Source organism: Peromyscus eremicus, chromosome 9, assembly GCF_949786415.1.
Source record: "Peromyscus eremicus chromosome 9, PerEre_H2_v1, whole genome shotgun sequence".
NCBI lineage: Eukaryota > Metazoa > Chordata > Mammalia > Rodentia > Cricetidae > Peromyscus > Peromyscus eremicus.
This window is the reverse complement of record NC_081425.1, coordinates 88,251,782-88,267,675: the sequence shown is the minus strand read 5'-3', so window position 1 is coordinate 88,267,675 and position 15,894 is coordinate 88,251,782. Positions and strand designations below refer to the sequence as shown.

The 15,894-nt window shown below is 39.6% G+C and overlaps 1 protein-coding gene across 1 annotated transcript in view; it reads left to right on the top strand.

The window, feature by feature from the left end:
- Dnah12 (dynein axonemal heavy chain 12) overlaps nucleotides 1-15,894 on the top strand; it is a 157,868-nt gene that overhangs the window by 78,137 nt on the left and 63,837 nt on the right. The window contains exons 39-44 of the mRNA XM_059273985.1: nucleotides 1,112-1,367; nucleotides 4,216-4,515; nucleotides 5,270-5,448; nucleotides 6,027-6,219; nucleotides 8,482-8,643; nucleotides 14,294-14,488. Coding sequence (XP_059129968.1) covers nucleotides 1,112-1,367; nucleotides 4,216-4,515; nucleotides 5,270-5,448; nucleotides 6,027-6,219; nucleotides 8,482-8,643; nucleotides 14,294-14,488 — 1,285 coding nt within the window. The remainder of the gene's footprint in view (nucleotides 1-1,111; nucleotides 1,368-4,215; nucleotides 4,516-5,269; nucleotides 5,449-6,026; nucleotides 6,220-8,481; nucleotides 8,644-14,293; nucleotides 14,489-15,894) is intronic.

Below are 15,894 nucleotides of genomic sequence, written 5' to 3'. Positions count from 1 at the left end.
GCTAGTCTGAATTCTCCTAATCTATGTCTTTTCTTCTTTATTGTCTTTTACAAATAGAAATTTCTATTTTAATGAAGATCACCTTTTCAATTATTTCTTTCACAGTTTGGGCCTTTGTTATCATAACTTAAAAACTGACTTACCTAATGTCATTTACATTTTTCTCCAACGTTATCTTCTAAGACTTTGATGGTTTCGCACTTAATATTTAGGTCTGTGGTCCATTTTGAATTAATTGTTCTGAAAGGTGTATAAAGTCAGTGTTTAAATTTATTTTTTGGCTGGGCGGTGGTGGCGCACGCCTTTAATCCCAGCACTCGGGAGGCAGAGGCAGGTGGATCTTTGTGAGTTCGAGGCCAGCCTGGACTACAGAGTGAGTTCCAGGAAAGGCGCAAAGCTACACAGAGAAACCCTGTCTCGAAAAACCAAAAAAAAAAAAAAATTATTTTTCTACATGTGGATGTCGTAGCATTATTTGTTATAAAACCACTATTTTTTGCAAGGCCTTTGAACCCAGCTCCCCACTCTTCACACCTTCTGATGAAAGCTTCAGTATTAAAGAACTTAACCACCTGTTGAAAATAGCCAACTAAATTTTGTTGTTTAGATATCTGATGAGGACTTCTTTGAAGCTTTATGTTTGTGTAATGGAGTCCTCTCTGTATACAAAATGTGTAGGTAATATGTAGACATTGTTATTGCACTCTAAAGATAAGATCCCAGATGGTAAGAAGATCAGGACTTTACCATGACCAGAGTGATGTATACTTCAAACTGAGACACTGCTGAGAATAACAAGCGCACACCAGACTCATCCTAGGCAAAGTGGAGCAGCCACCCCTAAAATAACCAGCTACAAGTACATTGCAGCAACACTTCCAGAGAAAAGGAAGATTTACAGAATCAAACTGTAAGGAAGCGTGGAAAGAAGGGGAAAGGCAGGAGAAGGGAAACAGAGTTAGCATCCCTGACAGGAGGAGTAGAATATTTTCTTCTACTTGAAACCTTATCTAAGAGTTATTCCCCTTACAAAAGCTAAAGCTAAGTTTAAATTTCTAAGGCTATTTGTGCTTCATTCTGTCTTCTCTTTCTTTGTCTTTGTGTGTGACAGGTATGACCTTAAGGACACCAGTAAAATCACACTGGTTGATATAGAACTGATAGCAGCCATGGGTCCTCCAGGTGGAGGAAGGAACGCAGTCACTCCCCGTTTCATTCGACATTTCAACATCTGCACTATCAATACTTTCAGTGATGAAACCATGGTCCGAATCTTCTCATCAATCGTGGCATTCTACCTTAGGTCTCGTGATTTCTCTCCAGAGTACTTTGCAATTGGACACCAAATAGTCAGTGGGACTATGGAGGTGAGCAAGTAATACGACGGAAGATGTGTTAGTGTCAGATGCCACCCTTACTTGGTCTTCTTTAAAAACGCCGTTCCCTTAGCCATCTTTGGTTTCCATTGTCAGAGATCCTGTTCAGACAGTTTTAAGAGCAGGAAGACGATAGATTTTGAAAGCAGAGAATCTAACTGGAGTTGAGCCTTGGCTGCTATCCCTAGCTGGATGTCCCAAAACAAGCCGTTTGACCTTTTGGAGTCCCAGTGTTTAATCACTAAAATGAGATATGTTTCCTAAGGTTATTGTAAGGAATTTGCCCATAACCAGTGCCTGCCATGTCGTAATCATTTCCTTGATAATTAGGTTCTCACTGTGCTATTTGTTAAATTGTCTCTTTTCTGTCTTCTTCTTGTTCTTCACACTTGTTTTCTTTTTATTTATTCTTCTCTTATTGTTGGATTTTCTTTTACTCTTGCCCCACACAGCCAAAATGTTGTTGGCTGTTTTTTACTCTTACTCTTTAGGCTCTTTACTCTTTTGGGGGGAGCCCACCACCCAGCTCCCAAATAATCACACACGGAGTCTCATTCTTATTTATGAATGCCTGGCCTTAGCTTGGCTTGTTTCTAGCCAGCTTTTCCTAACTTTAAATTATCCCATCTACCTTTTGTCTTTGGGCTTTCTCTCTTTCTTACTTCTGTAATCTTACTTTCACTTTTACTCCGTGGCTGGCTGGGTGGCTAGGTGGCTGGGTGGCTGGGTGGCTGGCCCCTAGCATCCTCCTCTCCTTGTTCTCTTGCTCCTTCATTCTTTTCCTCCCAGATTTCTCCTCCTATTTATTCTCTCTGCCTGCCAGCCCCGCCTGTCCTTTCTCCTGCCTCAATATTAGTTGTTCAATTCTTTATTAGACCATCAGGAGTTTTAGACAGGCACAACAACACAGCTTCACAGAGTTAAACAAATGCAACATAAAAGGATGCAATGCATCTTTGCATCACTGAGCAAATATTCCACAGCACAAACAAATGTAACACGTCTTAAAATAATATTCCACAACATTCTCTCATAACAATGCATCTCAATCACAGCCTTCCCTCCCTCTACTCCTCCCAGCCTCCTCACCTCGCCTCTCCCGCAGGTCCTCTGTTCCTCCATTTTCCTTCAGAAGAGAGCAGGTCTCCCAAGGATATCAACCGAACACTGCATAACAAGATGTAATAAGACTAGGCACAAACCCTCATATCAAGGCTGGATGAGGCAACCCAGTAGGAGGAAAGGGGTTCCAAAGCAAGCGAAAGAGTCACAGACACCCCCACTCCCATTTTTAGGAATCCCACAAAACCCCCAAACTAACAACCATAACATATATGTAGAGGACCTAGTGCAGACCCATGCAGGCTCCACGATTGCTGCTTCAGTCTCTGAAGCCCCTGTGTGCTCTGCTTAGTTGATTTTGTGGGCTGTAATCTCCTGGTGTCCTCAACCCCTCTGGCTCCTACAATCCTTCCTCCGCCTCTTCTGTGGGGTTCCCCAAGCTCTGCCCAGTGTTTGGCTAGAGGTGCTAGAGAAAGCCTCTTTGATGACAGGCTAGGAACTGGTCTGGTCTTGTGGCTGTAATTTTTTCTTAAAAAAAGAAATGTAAGCAGCTTATATATATATTACTTTTACTCAGACCACACACATTACAGTGAAAAATTAGAGCATGCAAGGACGGGAATAAAAAAACCTTAGGCCCATGTGGTCAAAGAACACCTCCTGGTTTGTTCAGGATGTGTTATCTGACCTCACTCAGAAGCCAGAACCAGCCTCATATCATGTATTAAAAAGGAAAACAGTGCACTCGAAGGTAATTTGGGGATAATGTCACCAAACTAGGCTGTCTGGGAGCTTGATAGAGTGGTCTGGGTACAAGGTGTATCTTTCAAAGGCGTGGCCACAGTGACTTACTTCCTCCCACTAGCCTCACCTTGTAGTTTCATCCATCTCTGATAATGCCACTGTGCTATGAACCTATCATTAGATAAGAGCCCAGAATCTCATCTCTTCCCAAAGCCCATCTTCTGCCAATCAAGCCTTTAACACGAGAGCCTTTGGTGGGAGCATTTCAGATTCAAACCATGATTGAGTGGAAGATTAATTCTGATACAGGAAAGTGCTTTTATTTGTAAAATACAATATTTCAAATATTATTTGGAATGAACGGGCTTTGGCTAGGTAGAAGAGATACCTTTTCTCTCACTTTAAAGCATTAGAGACTTACCATGGGTAGACAGGGGGATAAACCACAAAACACATCCAAGTGAAAAATAATTTTGTCATTCTTTTTGTCAGGATATATTTAAAAATTAACTAACCTTTTTAAAGAGAGCAGTAACTTTCCGATGACGAATAGAGCTTTAGGAAAGATACACTTTGTTTCTATATCTTGCCAGTTAAGATAGAGGAGGAAGAAAAGGAGTCAGAGTCTAACAGGAAGAAGGGAAGAGAGAGAATTGATTGATTTAAACTCAGTGGCCATCTCAAAGACACTATTTTTTCCTCTCTATTTGGGATGCTTTAGAATGAGTTACCTGATTTTAGTTTCTGTTGCAATTTTAAACTGCTTAATAACCTCAGGTCCCCTGTATGTGGGACAATGACATCCAACGGGAACCAAAGTGAGAGGGATGGAACCCAAGTTCACTTGGCTTCACAGTACCTGGTTGAGTGCTCTGGACCAAAATGAGCATATACTCCATGCTAGGCTCAATATTTATGTGGTTTCCAAAGTGATATCATCTAATAGGATAAGTGAAATGTTGTTTATACTATTTGTTAGGGCTGTTAATTATAGGTATTTCATTTTCGAATTGTTGCATTTTTTTCTTCACAGATATATAAGCAATCTATGGAAAATCTTTTGCCCACTCCTGCAAAATCTCATTATACTTTCAATTTGCGTGATTTCTCACGTGTCATCCGAGGTTGCTTGCTCATTGAGAAAGATGCTGTAGAGAGCAAGCACACCATGGTCCGTCTGTTTGTGCATGAGGTTCTCCGCGTGTTTTATGATCGCCTCATTAATGATGAAGATCGAAATTGGCTCTTCAGATTAATTAAAACTGTTGTGAAGGACCACTTTAAGGAGCCGTTTGATACTGTCTTTTTTCATCTTCGAAAAGAGAATGCTCCAGTAAGTGTGGTTAGTGATTAAAAACATGTCAGGTTAAAGTGGGATCTCCTTAGTAATTAATGAACCTTTGCAAAAATGTACTTGCTTTATATTGAACGTATCCTTTTTACTTTTTCTTATGGGTAGGAGTTTATTTTGAGATTAGTCTGTAGAAGAATGCATGTGATATAGAGGATAGTTAGAGTTATTTAGTTATTTAGGTTACTCTGCGGTGGCTGTTAATGGGATGGTACAGGGCACATAGCATTGCTATATCAACTAGTATACTCTTTTTAACAAAGAAAGTTGGAAAAGATGACTTTCCAGTCTATAGAAAAAGCATCTGAAGAGGTGGCTCAGCAGTTCAGAGCACTGGCTGCTCTTGCAGAGGACCGGGTTTGATTCCCAGCACCCTCGTGGCAGCTCACAACCACCTGTAGCTCCCGCTCTGGGAGATATGATGACCTCTTCTGGCCTCTTCGGGCATAGCATACACACACAGTACACTTGGATACATACCAGCAAAACACTCACAAAATAAAAACAAACAAGTCTTTTGATTCCCAGTCTATAGAAAAAGTAACAAAATTTTCTTTTTGCCACATAAAGTTATCATCTTAGGTGTTAATTTTATGCAAAATATTATTTGCTATCTTAATATTAAAAGTGATTAGCTAGTAGTCAACTCATGACATAAATAAAACAAAGTTTTGTATTATTTATTAAATTCACTTTGTAATTTAACTTTTATAACTTTCTGATTTATATTCTATAGGTAACTGAAGAAGACTTAAGAAGTCTCATGTTTGGGGATTATATGAACCCTGATCTTGAAGGAGATGATCGAACTTACATTGAAATTCCAAATATTAACCAGTTTAATGATGTTGTTGACCAGTGTCTGGATGAGTACAATCAAACTCACAAGAGAAGAATGAGTCTTGTTGTGTTTAGGTACCTATGTTTTGCATTTATGTATGTGTTGGATACTTTGTTTCTGAATTTTCCTGAGTATTAAAACAGAAAATATAGTAAATACCTATCCTATGTATTACAATATAAAACATCAGGATTTTATTAAGTTGCCTGTTTCAGCCAACAGTTCCCTTAATCTGTGTTAATAAAAAGCAGCTCCTGGTTTTCCGGTCAGAGTGTGGAGCTCAGAGGACAGCTTCCAGGTGTCCATCCTCCCCCTCCCACCTCGTTTAAGACAGGACCTGTTTGCCGCTGCATCAGCCCCGCTAGCTGGCTTCATGAGCCTCTGGGATTCTCAGATCTGTGCCCCCATCTCCCGTTGGTGTGCTGGAATACCAAATGTTTGTGGCATCCAGCTGTTATGTGAGTCTGGAGATTTGAACTAAGGTCATCAAGCTTGTGAGGCAAGAACTTCCCCAGCCCCAGCTCCTGCATGCTGTAGTTTTTCAGTAAATTTTGTGTATATTTATAGCACAACATGATGTTATAAAATACTTATAATAAAAAGGTAAGGAAATGTACATGTATTGCTATGGATAATAACTTATTTTTTGTAGGTATGTTTTGGAACATTTATCAAGAATATGCCGCATTCTAAAGCAGTCTGGCGGAAATGCGTTGCTTATCGGGCTTGGAGGAAGTGGTCGGCAGTCTTTAACTCGTCTAGCCACCTCCATGGCAAAAATGCAGATTTTCCAACCAGAAATTTCTAAGAGTTACGGGATGAATGAGTGGAGAGAGGATATGAAGGTAAAATTATGAAGATATCTAGTGTGAAAAATGATGATAGTTCATTCTTGGACTAGTAAAAGGGGAGTCAGCCTGTGCAGCTGTGTATATTTGGGTAGTTATGGCAATACTGTCCTATCCATTGGGTGCCTGCTGTGAGTGGTGGACACCTCCTGAGTGCTTTATTTACATAATCTCCTTCCATAGGGACAGCACTGAGATGCAGCAGGTATAGTTATCGCTGTTTCACTGTTGAGGACACTGAAGCTAAAGGAAATTATATTATGTTTTATAAAGCAGAACAAGGCTTTCTAATGCAAGTTACCACCGTTGCCACTGATTCTGTCTTCATCCTGGTTTGAGGAGACTTATTTCACGGGAATATATTATTTCCGTAGGGTCTTGTACAGACAGCAGCAGTTGCTGTGAGTTCATGAGAGCAAAAGCCCTGTCATGTCCACCACAATCTCCCAACAGTCATTCCCAGCTTATGGCACTTACAGTCAATCTCCTCCCTCTTCTGTGATGTTTCCTGAGCCTAGGGAGAAGGGAGTGATATGGGCTGAACACCGAAGTCACTTATTCTCTGCACCTTAGTAGTTGTGAGTCTGTGTAATGACCATCCACTATAATAAGAAAACTCTCTAATGAGGGATGAGAGCCAGACTAATCTGTGAGGAAAAGGATAAGTATTTAGGAGGCAATGTAATACTGTCTTTGTTAGGGTTTCTATTGCAGTGACAAAACACCATGACCTCAGGCAAGTTGAGGAAGAAAGGGTTTATTTGGTTTACACTTCCATATTGTTGTTCATCATCAAAGGAAGTCAGGGCAGGAACTCAAACAGGGCAGGAACCTAGAGGCAGGAGCTGATGCAGAGGCACTGGAGGGGTGCTGCTTACTGGCTTGCTTCCCATGGCTTGCTCAACCATGGAACCCTGGACCACCAGCCTAGGGATGACACTGTCCACAATGTGCTGGGCTCTCCCTCATTAATCACTAATTAAGAAAATGCCCTACAGGATTGCCTACAGCCTGATCTTGTGGAGGCATTTTCACAATTGAGGTTCCCTCCTCTAGAGGACTTTATAGCTTGTGTCAAGTTGGCATAAAACTATCCAGCACGAATGTTATGTCCAGGTATCAAAAATAACACTAGAAGGTTATTTCCCCAGGGAAAATCACCTTCCCAACCAAGGACTGTTGGGCAAGTTTACAAGTACCATGTATGAGTTCCCTCCTGTGGATCAGGCCTTACATCCAATCATAAAACTGTTGGTTATCCCCTGCACCCCATAATATTCATGCCACTGTTTCACTATTGGGCATTGTGGTTCACAGGGTTCACAACTGTTGATGACCTTTCCTCTCACAGTAGCCTACATAGCACCTTTCAGTTACTATGAAAGCTAGCTAGCAGGGAGAAAGTTTCCAGTCAATATTAGGGGCTTACCATCAAGTTCTGATGAGTGACCAAGGGTAGGGACAATAGCCTGTATTGTTGGGGGGGGGGGCATCCCTGGGAAGTCCCTGCTCAACAACTTCAAGGGAGGTAACTCATACCAGAGACTGGACTTTTTGTTTGATTAACTTAATGGCTTCTGGGAAGAACATTATTATATCACTTAATTTTAATCCTGGCTGTATCTAAAAATCTCCTAAGAAGTTCCTGAAATTTTAACAGACCTATGCAAATTAGCTCTATCAGACTACTAAGTCCATGTTTTTATTTAAGGTGGGAATTTTGTTTACAATTGGCCAAAAACAAATGGAAAAAAAAACAAACAACCTAGCTCAAGCTATCTTAAGCAGAAGAGGCAGTTATTGATTTATAGGACGTAAGTGCTCAGAAGTGGACAGTCATTTAACTTGTTTCAATCTAAGGGCCCAGATTAGAAATTCTCTATACTCCTGGATGTGTTCTTCATTTGTCTCACTTCTCCAGCTGGCTCAGTCCGTGAGGCAACACAGTTGACCCAAGTATTACTGGCCTTTGTAAGCATCCTTCTCAGTGCAAGGGCTGTGTGTTGTCTGTCTCAATCCTTAAGGTAATAGTTTGACTGGGTCCTTCTTAATCACATGCCTCTGATCCAATTGTTATGTCTAGGAGCTTGAGGCCACTAAGTCATTTGTGTTGTCCACCTACAGTGTGGGAGAAATGGAGTTCCTGATTGACAGCCCCACCAGAATCAACGTACCCTTAAACCCATGCATAAACAGAAGGGGAAGCAAAACCTACACAAGTTCACTGCATTCTGCTTATAAGTGCATTTTCCCTTTAAGACCTTGTTAAAAAATGTAGGCATGAAGGGCCAGAAGACAGTCTTTCTGATCACAGACACTCAGATTAAAGAGGAAGCTTTCCTAGAAGATGTTGACAGTGTGCTCAATACTGGTGAAGTTCCTAACATTTTTGCAGCAGATGAAAAGCAAGAAGTAATGGAGGTAAGTGCTTTTGGGGAGTCCTGCTGTCAGCACAGGAATTTTCTTATCATGAGCAGTTTGCTGTGCTCTTTAGGATACATACATCTTATATAATTAAGCAATTAAATAAATATAGCTTATACAATTTAAATTATAAGTTTAAATTAGTTTAACACATCATTTTGGTGAATTTTAAATTCTAGCTTCATTGTAAGTCAGAAATTATTTTATAATTGTCTTCATAAAATAGCAATTGTTTTACATGTTTTGTGATACTTAGCATGCTTATGATTGGTTAAAGTTTATCATCTCTTAAACTGGTGAGAGATCCAGAGCTGGATGTGGTGGCATAGACCTTTAATCCTAGCACTCAGGAGACTGAAGCAGAAGGATCATGAGTTTGATGTCAGCTTGAACTATATTTTGATTTTGTTTTGTTTTGTTTTTTTGAGACAGGGTTTCTCTGTATAACAGCCCTGGCTGTCCTGGAACTCACTCTGTAGACAGGCTGCCTAGAACTCACAGCAATCTACCTGCCTCTGCCTTCTGAGTGCTGGGATTAAATGCATGCACCACTACTGCCCAGCTTTTGAACTATATTTTGAGATGTTAATCTCAAAAACAGAACAAAGAAATAAACAATAGACACAGGAAGAATGAAAACATGACTGACATCTTACTTGATTAGTTGTATGGCTTTCTGCTTCTCCAGTATAGTTTTCAAAAGTCTTACTAAACTATCTTTTCTTACAGTTCTAATATATATATATATATGAAAGTTAGGTTTTCTGATCTAAATGACAAGATACAATTGTGTAGCACATACTACTGTCAACTGTCAGATACTTTGATCCCATTTCTAAGACTTACTCCTTTTTCGTTGACTCGATTTACTTTTATCCATGGAACTTATTACTTATATCTGGATGTTTCCTCCTGGAGTGAAATGGACTCGCCCTGGTAGTCTAGGCCCTCTGCTTTTGCCTTCTATGAAATAGGAGCACAGAGAGCAATTCCCCCTACATAGGGTTATAATGAGGTGAGGGAATCACACAAAATAAGCACTTACATAGTGTTTAACACTTAGAAACCCTTCAGTAAATGAAATGTTACTAGTTTGTGGCATGGGTTGAAAAGAAAAAAATGTTTTTGCGTTTACCTAGCAATACTAGTGCTGTAATCAGGACGGCTCAAGAATGATGATGTTCCCAAATAATAGGAAGAATTCATTCTCATATTCCCAAACAAAGAATAGTCACCTGTGGGGAGTGAGATGCAGTTGGAGTTTTCCTGACCCACCTGCCTGCTCCCAAATAACCATTTTAAATTAACCTATATTCCTTATTTATGCTCTGCCATGTGGTGGTACCTTTATTAGCATGACATGTTCATTGCCTGTTCTCTCTGTGTCTGCTTGTGACTCCAGACTCTGCCTTTCTCTCTCTTAGAATTCTCTCTGTGTCAGGCTGTCTCACCCAATCTCTTCCCACTCAGCTATTGACCAATTAGGTTTTTTTATTAACAATGAGAGCAGTACATGTTTATAGTGTACAAATATTGTTCCACAGCATTTCCTCCTATTTGTCTAATTAAAAAAGAAGGTTTTAACCTAATAAAATTATGTACAATAAAAACAGTTATCAAGTAAGAATAATAGTCACAATATCCAGTCTATCTGCATTTGGCAAAAATTAGAGAAAATTACTCCATTATCTGTCCTATCTCTGTGAGTTCAAAGTTTTACATCTAATTTGCTTTCTATCATAACTAAGGAAAACTATAAGTTTAACTACTTAGTCTTTAACTCTGTCAAAGACCCCAGAAAGATGAAATGTTACCCAACTGACAGAGACATCAGGCTGCCTGGACAGTCACCCAAATTCCTCTGTAATGTTGAGGCATCCAACTCTGGCCTATAGGCCTGGCATATATGACAGACTTTTCTGTGAAGCAGGGAATTTTGAAGGACTGTCCTACCTTGTCTTGGCAAAGTTTGGCAATTGCCTTTCTGGCATCCTGCTGGTCCAGGTTGGAAAGTATACTGTCAGCAACTGAGGCAAGGACAGTTGCTTTGCCCATGTGGCTAGCTTTTGCCATAAAGAAAACAAATTCCATATGGAGTTTCTTTGATGCCCATCATCTTCTCTGAAGTAGATTGGTGCTGCCAGGAGCAGATGTGTCTCACTGTCATGAAAAGCCTTAGGTTATTAGACGTATGAAATACCTTATTCTGTAGGTCTTTGAAGTGTTTGAAGACCATCTATCTATCTAAATATATCTGTATATGACCTTGAAAACATACCTAACATGACTGTAAGTTTTACTATTACAGGTGGCTATTAATTTGTATTTCTTAATTATATATTACATTTTAAATGAGCTGCATAAACAGAATACCTTAAACAAGAGTATAAATATACATACAGTATAACAAAATTAACTTTAAATTTGTATCAATAAACCAAAATCTATACCAATGTAAAATATGTAAGATTGGGCTGGAGTGATGGCTCAGTGGTTAAGAGCACTGACTGCTCTTCCAGAGGTCCTGAGTTCAATTCCCAGCACCCACATGGCAACTCACAACTGTCTGTAACTACAGTTTCAGGGGACTCAACACCCTCACACAGACATACATGCAGGCAAAACACCAATGCACAGGAAATAAGAATAAATAAATTATTTTTTAAAATATGTAAGATTAATAGTTTTGTATTAAAGTAGATTCAATAATCTATCCTTTTATCCTGTCATTTCTATATCCCCCCTCTTTTCTTTTTAGAACAAGATCCCTGAATCTAATCTCCTTTGTTCAGCTTTTTTCCTGACCATTACCAATAACAACTTGTAACCAACTCCCCTTAAATGATAATAAATATCCATAACCCACCTTTTGGGAATGTGGGCATAGTTCTCTAGACTGCTTCCTGTTTTTTGTGGGTACTGTTATCTTTGGGGGACCCTGAGAAAATTTAGGATTATGGTCAAGTCCTGACTGGAGTATTATGTGAAGCTGTATCATATCAACCAGCAGCCTTGAAGCTGTTCTGGATACAGAATTCTGAGGAGACTATAACAAGCATTTTGAAATGCTGGATCACCTGGGCCATCTGTTTTCATTGGTGTTTGGTCCCCTTGCTCTGAAAATACATAAAATTTTAAAGGTAAAAATATCTGCATTAATACAAGTATAGACTGTGCATTGTACGTAACTCAGCCAAAGATGATTTTTTTTGTTATATGTTTGAACAGGTAAAATATACATCACATGTCTTGTAGTTCTTCTAGGTTTATTTCTTTATATTTATAGCCAGGATTTCAGGGTGTCTTCCTCAATCGAACCTGACTTTTTTTTTTAACCCAGAATGAATCCACAGCTTCTCATTTCCTGTAGAAATAAAGTATAACTTCTCTCCCAAAGTAACACATCTTTTGACTTAAATTTTGAAATCAAGATTTTTTTAAATAGATAGGTTGGTTGAATCTAGCAGTTTTTATAATTCAGTGTCTCTTAGCAGCCAAAAAAAAAAAAATCAAAGACAACACAATAACATACAGCATCCAGTCTCTCTGTGTATTTTATATCTTTACATGGCTTATTATTACTCTATTCCCTTTTTAAGGACTTTCTCTACCCTTTTTCTCTTCTCTCCCAAGCCTACATATATTTTTAAACACACTGTAACCCATTTGGAGGGTTTTTTTTTCTATCTGAATCTGTCTTACTGCATATCTGTAACCTTTTCTGTCTACATGAGCAAAAACCCCAAACCCACCATGCAGCTTGCTGGTGGAGCTTGCACTGGTAGCTTAAACCTACAGGCAGCAGCTGAGAGAGATGCCTCTCTGCACCACTGCCCGTGTGAGATACTGCAAGAACCCACCATGTGGCTTAGCTATGGTGTACTGGTAGCTGCCAGGAGATGTATCTCTGTACTATGGCCGGCACAAGAGACATGAGACTAGGAAGCTGAGTTTGGCTCTGTTTTTGTGTGTTTAGAACCTTTTTTAAGCTTTTTCAGGTCTTATGTGGATCTACGCCCCACATTGTGTGCCATCTGTAGTTGAAGTTTTCCTGTCCCAACTGCCTGCTTCCAAATAACCAACATGGAGATAACCTATCTTCCATATTTACACTCTGCCATGTGGCAGTGCCTTTATTGGTATAGCACATTCATCTTCTGCTCCCTCTGTATCTGCTTATGACTCCAGACTCTGCCCTTCTTCCTCCCAGAATTCTCTCTGTGTCAGGCTGTCTTGCCCAATCTCTTTCTGCTCAGCTATCAACCAATCAGTTTTATTAACAATGAGAGCAATATATATTTGCAGTGTATAAATATTGTTTCACAGCTGTGAGATTTCTTTAGCTTTGCCAGACTTTCCTGCTTGCCTTAGCTATTAACTGTTTATTATTATTTTCTTATTAAACTTTTCTCTACTTCACTATCTTATTTTATATTTGCATATTTTAGACATGCTTTTAAAATGTTTTATTTTTATTTGTGTGTATGTGAGTGTGTGCCAGTACCCACCTCAGATCCCCTGGAACTGAAGTTACAGGCAGTTGTGAGCCACCAGACATGGGTGTTGTTTTAAATAATTTGCTGAGTCCAGTTAGTGCTGCCAGCATGTACTTAGGAAGGGGCCATACACTGGGGCATAGGCAGCCTCCAGTGGCCATGCCCCTGAATAAAATTGACTCTCCCTTCTCTAGCACCAGTCAGTTGCCAAGAGCACCTCAGGTATGAAGACTAGTGAGCCCTTACTTCATCCATACTGGAATGTTGACTGGCTTGATTTTTGTGCAGGTAGTTACAGCTTCTGTGAGTTCACTAGGGTGATTCATGACCAGAAGACAGCATTTCACGGCACTCCACTCTGCATTCCTTTCATTTTTTCCATGATGGTGATGTTCTCTGAGCCTTGGTATGTGGGTAGGGGCACATGATAGAGATGTCCCATGTAGGTCTATGGACTCAGAAGTGTCTTGACCTGTGGTTAAGAGCACTCACATAATACGTGTTTTGTTTTCGTTATTTTAGTATGCATCCAAACTACTAGGTTTCTTTATGACATTGCGCTTTGCCCGTCACCTTCCCTTGGATCTTTTCCTCCCTCCAGATAGTCTCCTTTCTGCTTTAAGTTCCACATTTGAGAGAGAACTTCCAATATTTGTCTTTTTTCTTTCCCTCCCATTATCCTGTCATTCTTCTCACCCTTTCTTTAGACTCCTTTCTCCATATTTCTACTGTACATCATGTGTATTACACACACACATATAAAATCTAGATTTTGCTTATGGGAGAAAGCATGCTTTCAATATTTGTCTTTCTGAGTCTGGCTTTACTTTGCTGTTTGAAGGTTACATAAAATCCAGTGTAAAGTCACAAGGCTGTTTTGTGAGTTCAGTCAGTTTCTTACTGATGGATATTGCATTCATTTCCATTATTCCTCTAAAAACAATGTTGCACGTAGGCCCGCATTGAATCTTGGTGGGTTTTTCCGATTATCTTTACCAGGTAAATTCTTGACAGATATTTGCTTTTAAACATCCAGTGGTATAAAAATAAAAATTTAAATACAATTCATACAAACCTCATACTCTGCTCTCTGATCATCTCCTTATATTAATCCGTTTTTATTCACAAGGTTTCTGTTTTCTATTCTGTAGGGTGTCCGTCCAGTAGCTCAGGCTGGCAATAAACACGATGAACTCAGTCCCTTAGCCCTGTTTGCTTTCTTTGTGAATCGCTGCAAAGATAATCTTCACATCGTTGTGGCCTTCAGCCCCATAGGAGATGCCTTTCGCAATCGTCTGAGACAATTCCCATCCCTCATCAATTGCTGTACTATTGATTGGTTTCAGGTTTGTTTCATTTGGTTTTGAGGGAGCAGAGTTGCTAATTCTGAAAATCTTACCAAAACCATATTTAAGCTTGACTAATATTCAGCAAGTGTTCATTGATCAGTTACTATAATGATGGGCATCGTATTTAGCACCAGGAGCTGATAAGGCTATGTGTTGCCCAGAAAGAATTCATAGTCTGGACTAGAAGAGACAAAAAACAATAGTAAGTAAAAACAGAGGCATAATGGTGATATGCAAAGTGTATACTGATTAAGATAGTGATTTTTTGAAGTATGAAAATAAATCAGTTATATAGAAGGGTGGATTTGGAACCATAGGATAGTGTGTGTGTGTGTGTGTGTGTGTATTTAACAAAATGTGTAATTATGAATATATGTTGTATATAATGTGATTAGTCCAAATTTCTATTATACTTTTATGTTAAATAACTAACTAATTCTTCCCATTTGAGGAGTGTGTATGTGTGTGTTTAATACTATGGAGTAGGCCTCCAATCTAATCAAAAAGTTGTAGAAAACCTCACCATTGCACCAGTAGCACATCATGCTCTAGACTATATTTTTTTTAGTTATTTACATTTAATTTAATTTATTTTATGTGTATGGGTGTTTTGCCTGCATTCATACCTGTGCACCCAAGAAAGCCAAAAGAGGCATCAGATTCCTGGAACTGGAGTTAAAGACCATTGTGAGCTGCCATGTGAGTGCTGGGTCCTCTAGAAGAGCAGCTAGTACTCCTAAACAAAGAGAAGTGTGTGTATGTGTGTGTGTGTGTGTGTGTGTGTGTGTGTGTGTGTAAGGTGTAAGGTGACTGGATTTGGTCCTCATAATTACGGAGTCTTACAGTTGTCAAGATCTTTAGTCCACAAGCTGGAGGTCTTAAAGAGTCAGTGATACAGTTCTAGTATGAAGGCCATGAATCTCAAGACTTCAAAGATCTCCGGTTTTACTTCATTTCTTATGTCAACAACAAAACCAATATGGCAGCCTGAGAGCAGTCAGAGAGGAGAATTTCCTCCTTATTTGGAAGAAGAGCAACATTTTTCTTCGGTTCAGGGCTTCTCCTGATTGAAAGAGGTTTGCTGACATTAGGGTGGTGGATTGTACCTCTAATCCCAGCACTCGGGAGGCAGAGGCAGAGGTAGGTGGATCTCTGAGTTCAAGGCCAGCCTGGTCTACAGAGTGAGGTCCAGGACAGCCAAGGCTGTCCCCAAAAACAAAATACAAACTGTAGCCAGACTTTTCTTTCCTGCTCACCAGTTCCCAAATAATGAGCACAGAGACTTAATACTAATTATAAATGCTCAGCCAATAGCTCAAGCTTGTTACTACTTAACTCTTACAACTTAAATTAGCCCATTTTTATTAATCTACATTCTGCCATGTGATGTTACCTCTCTTTCA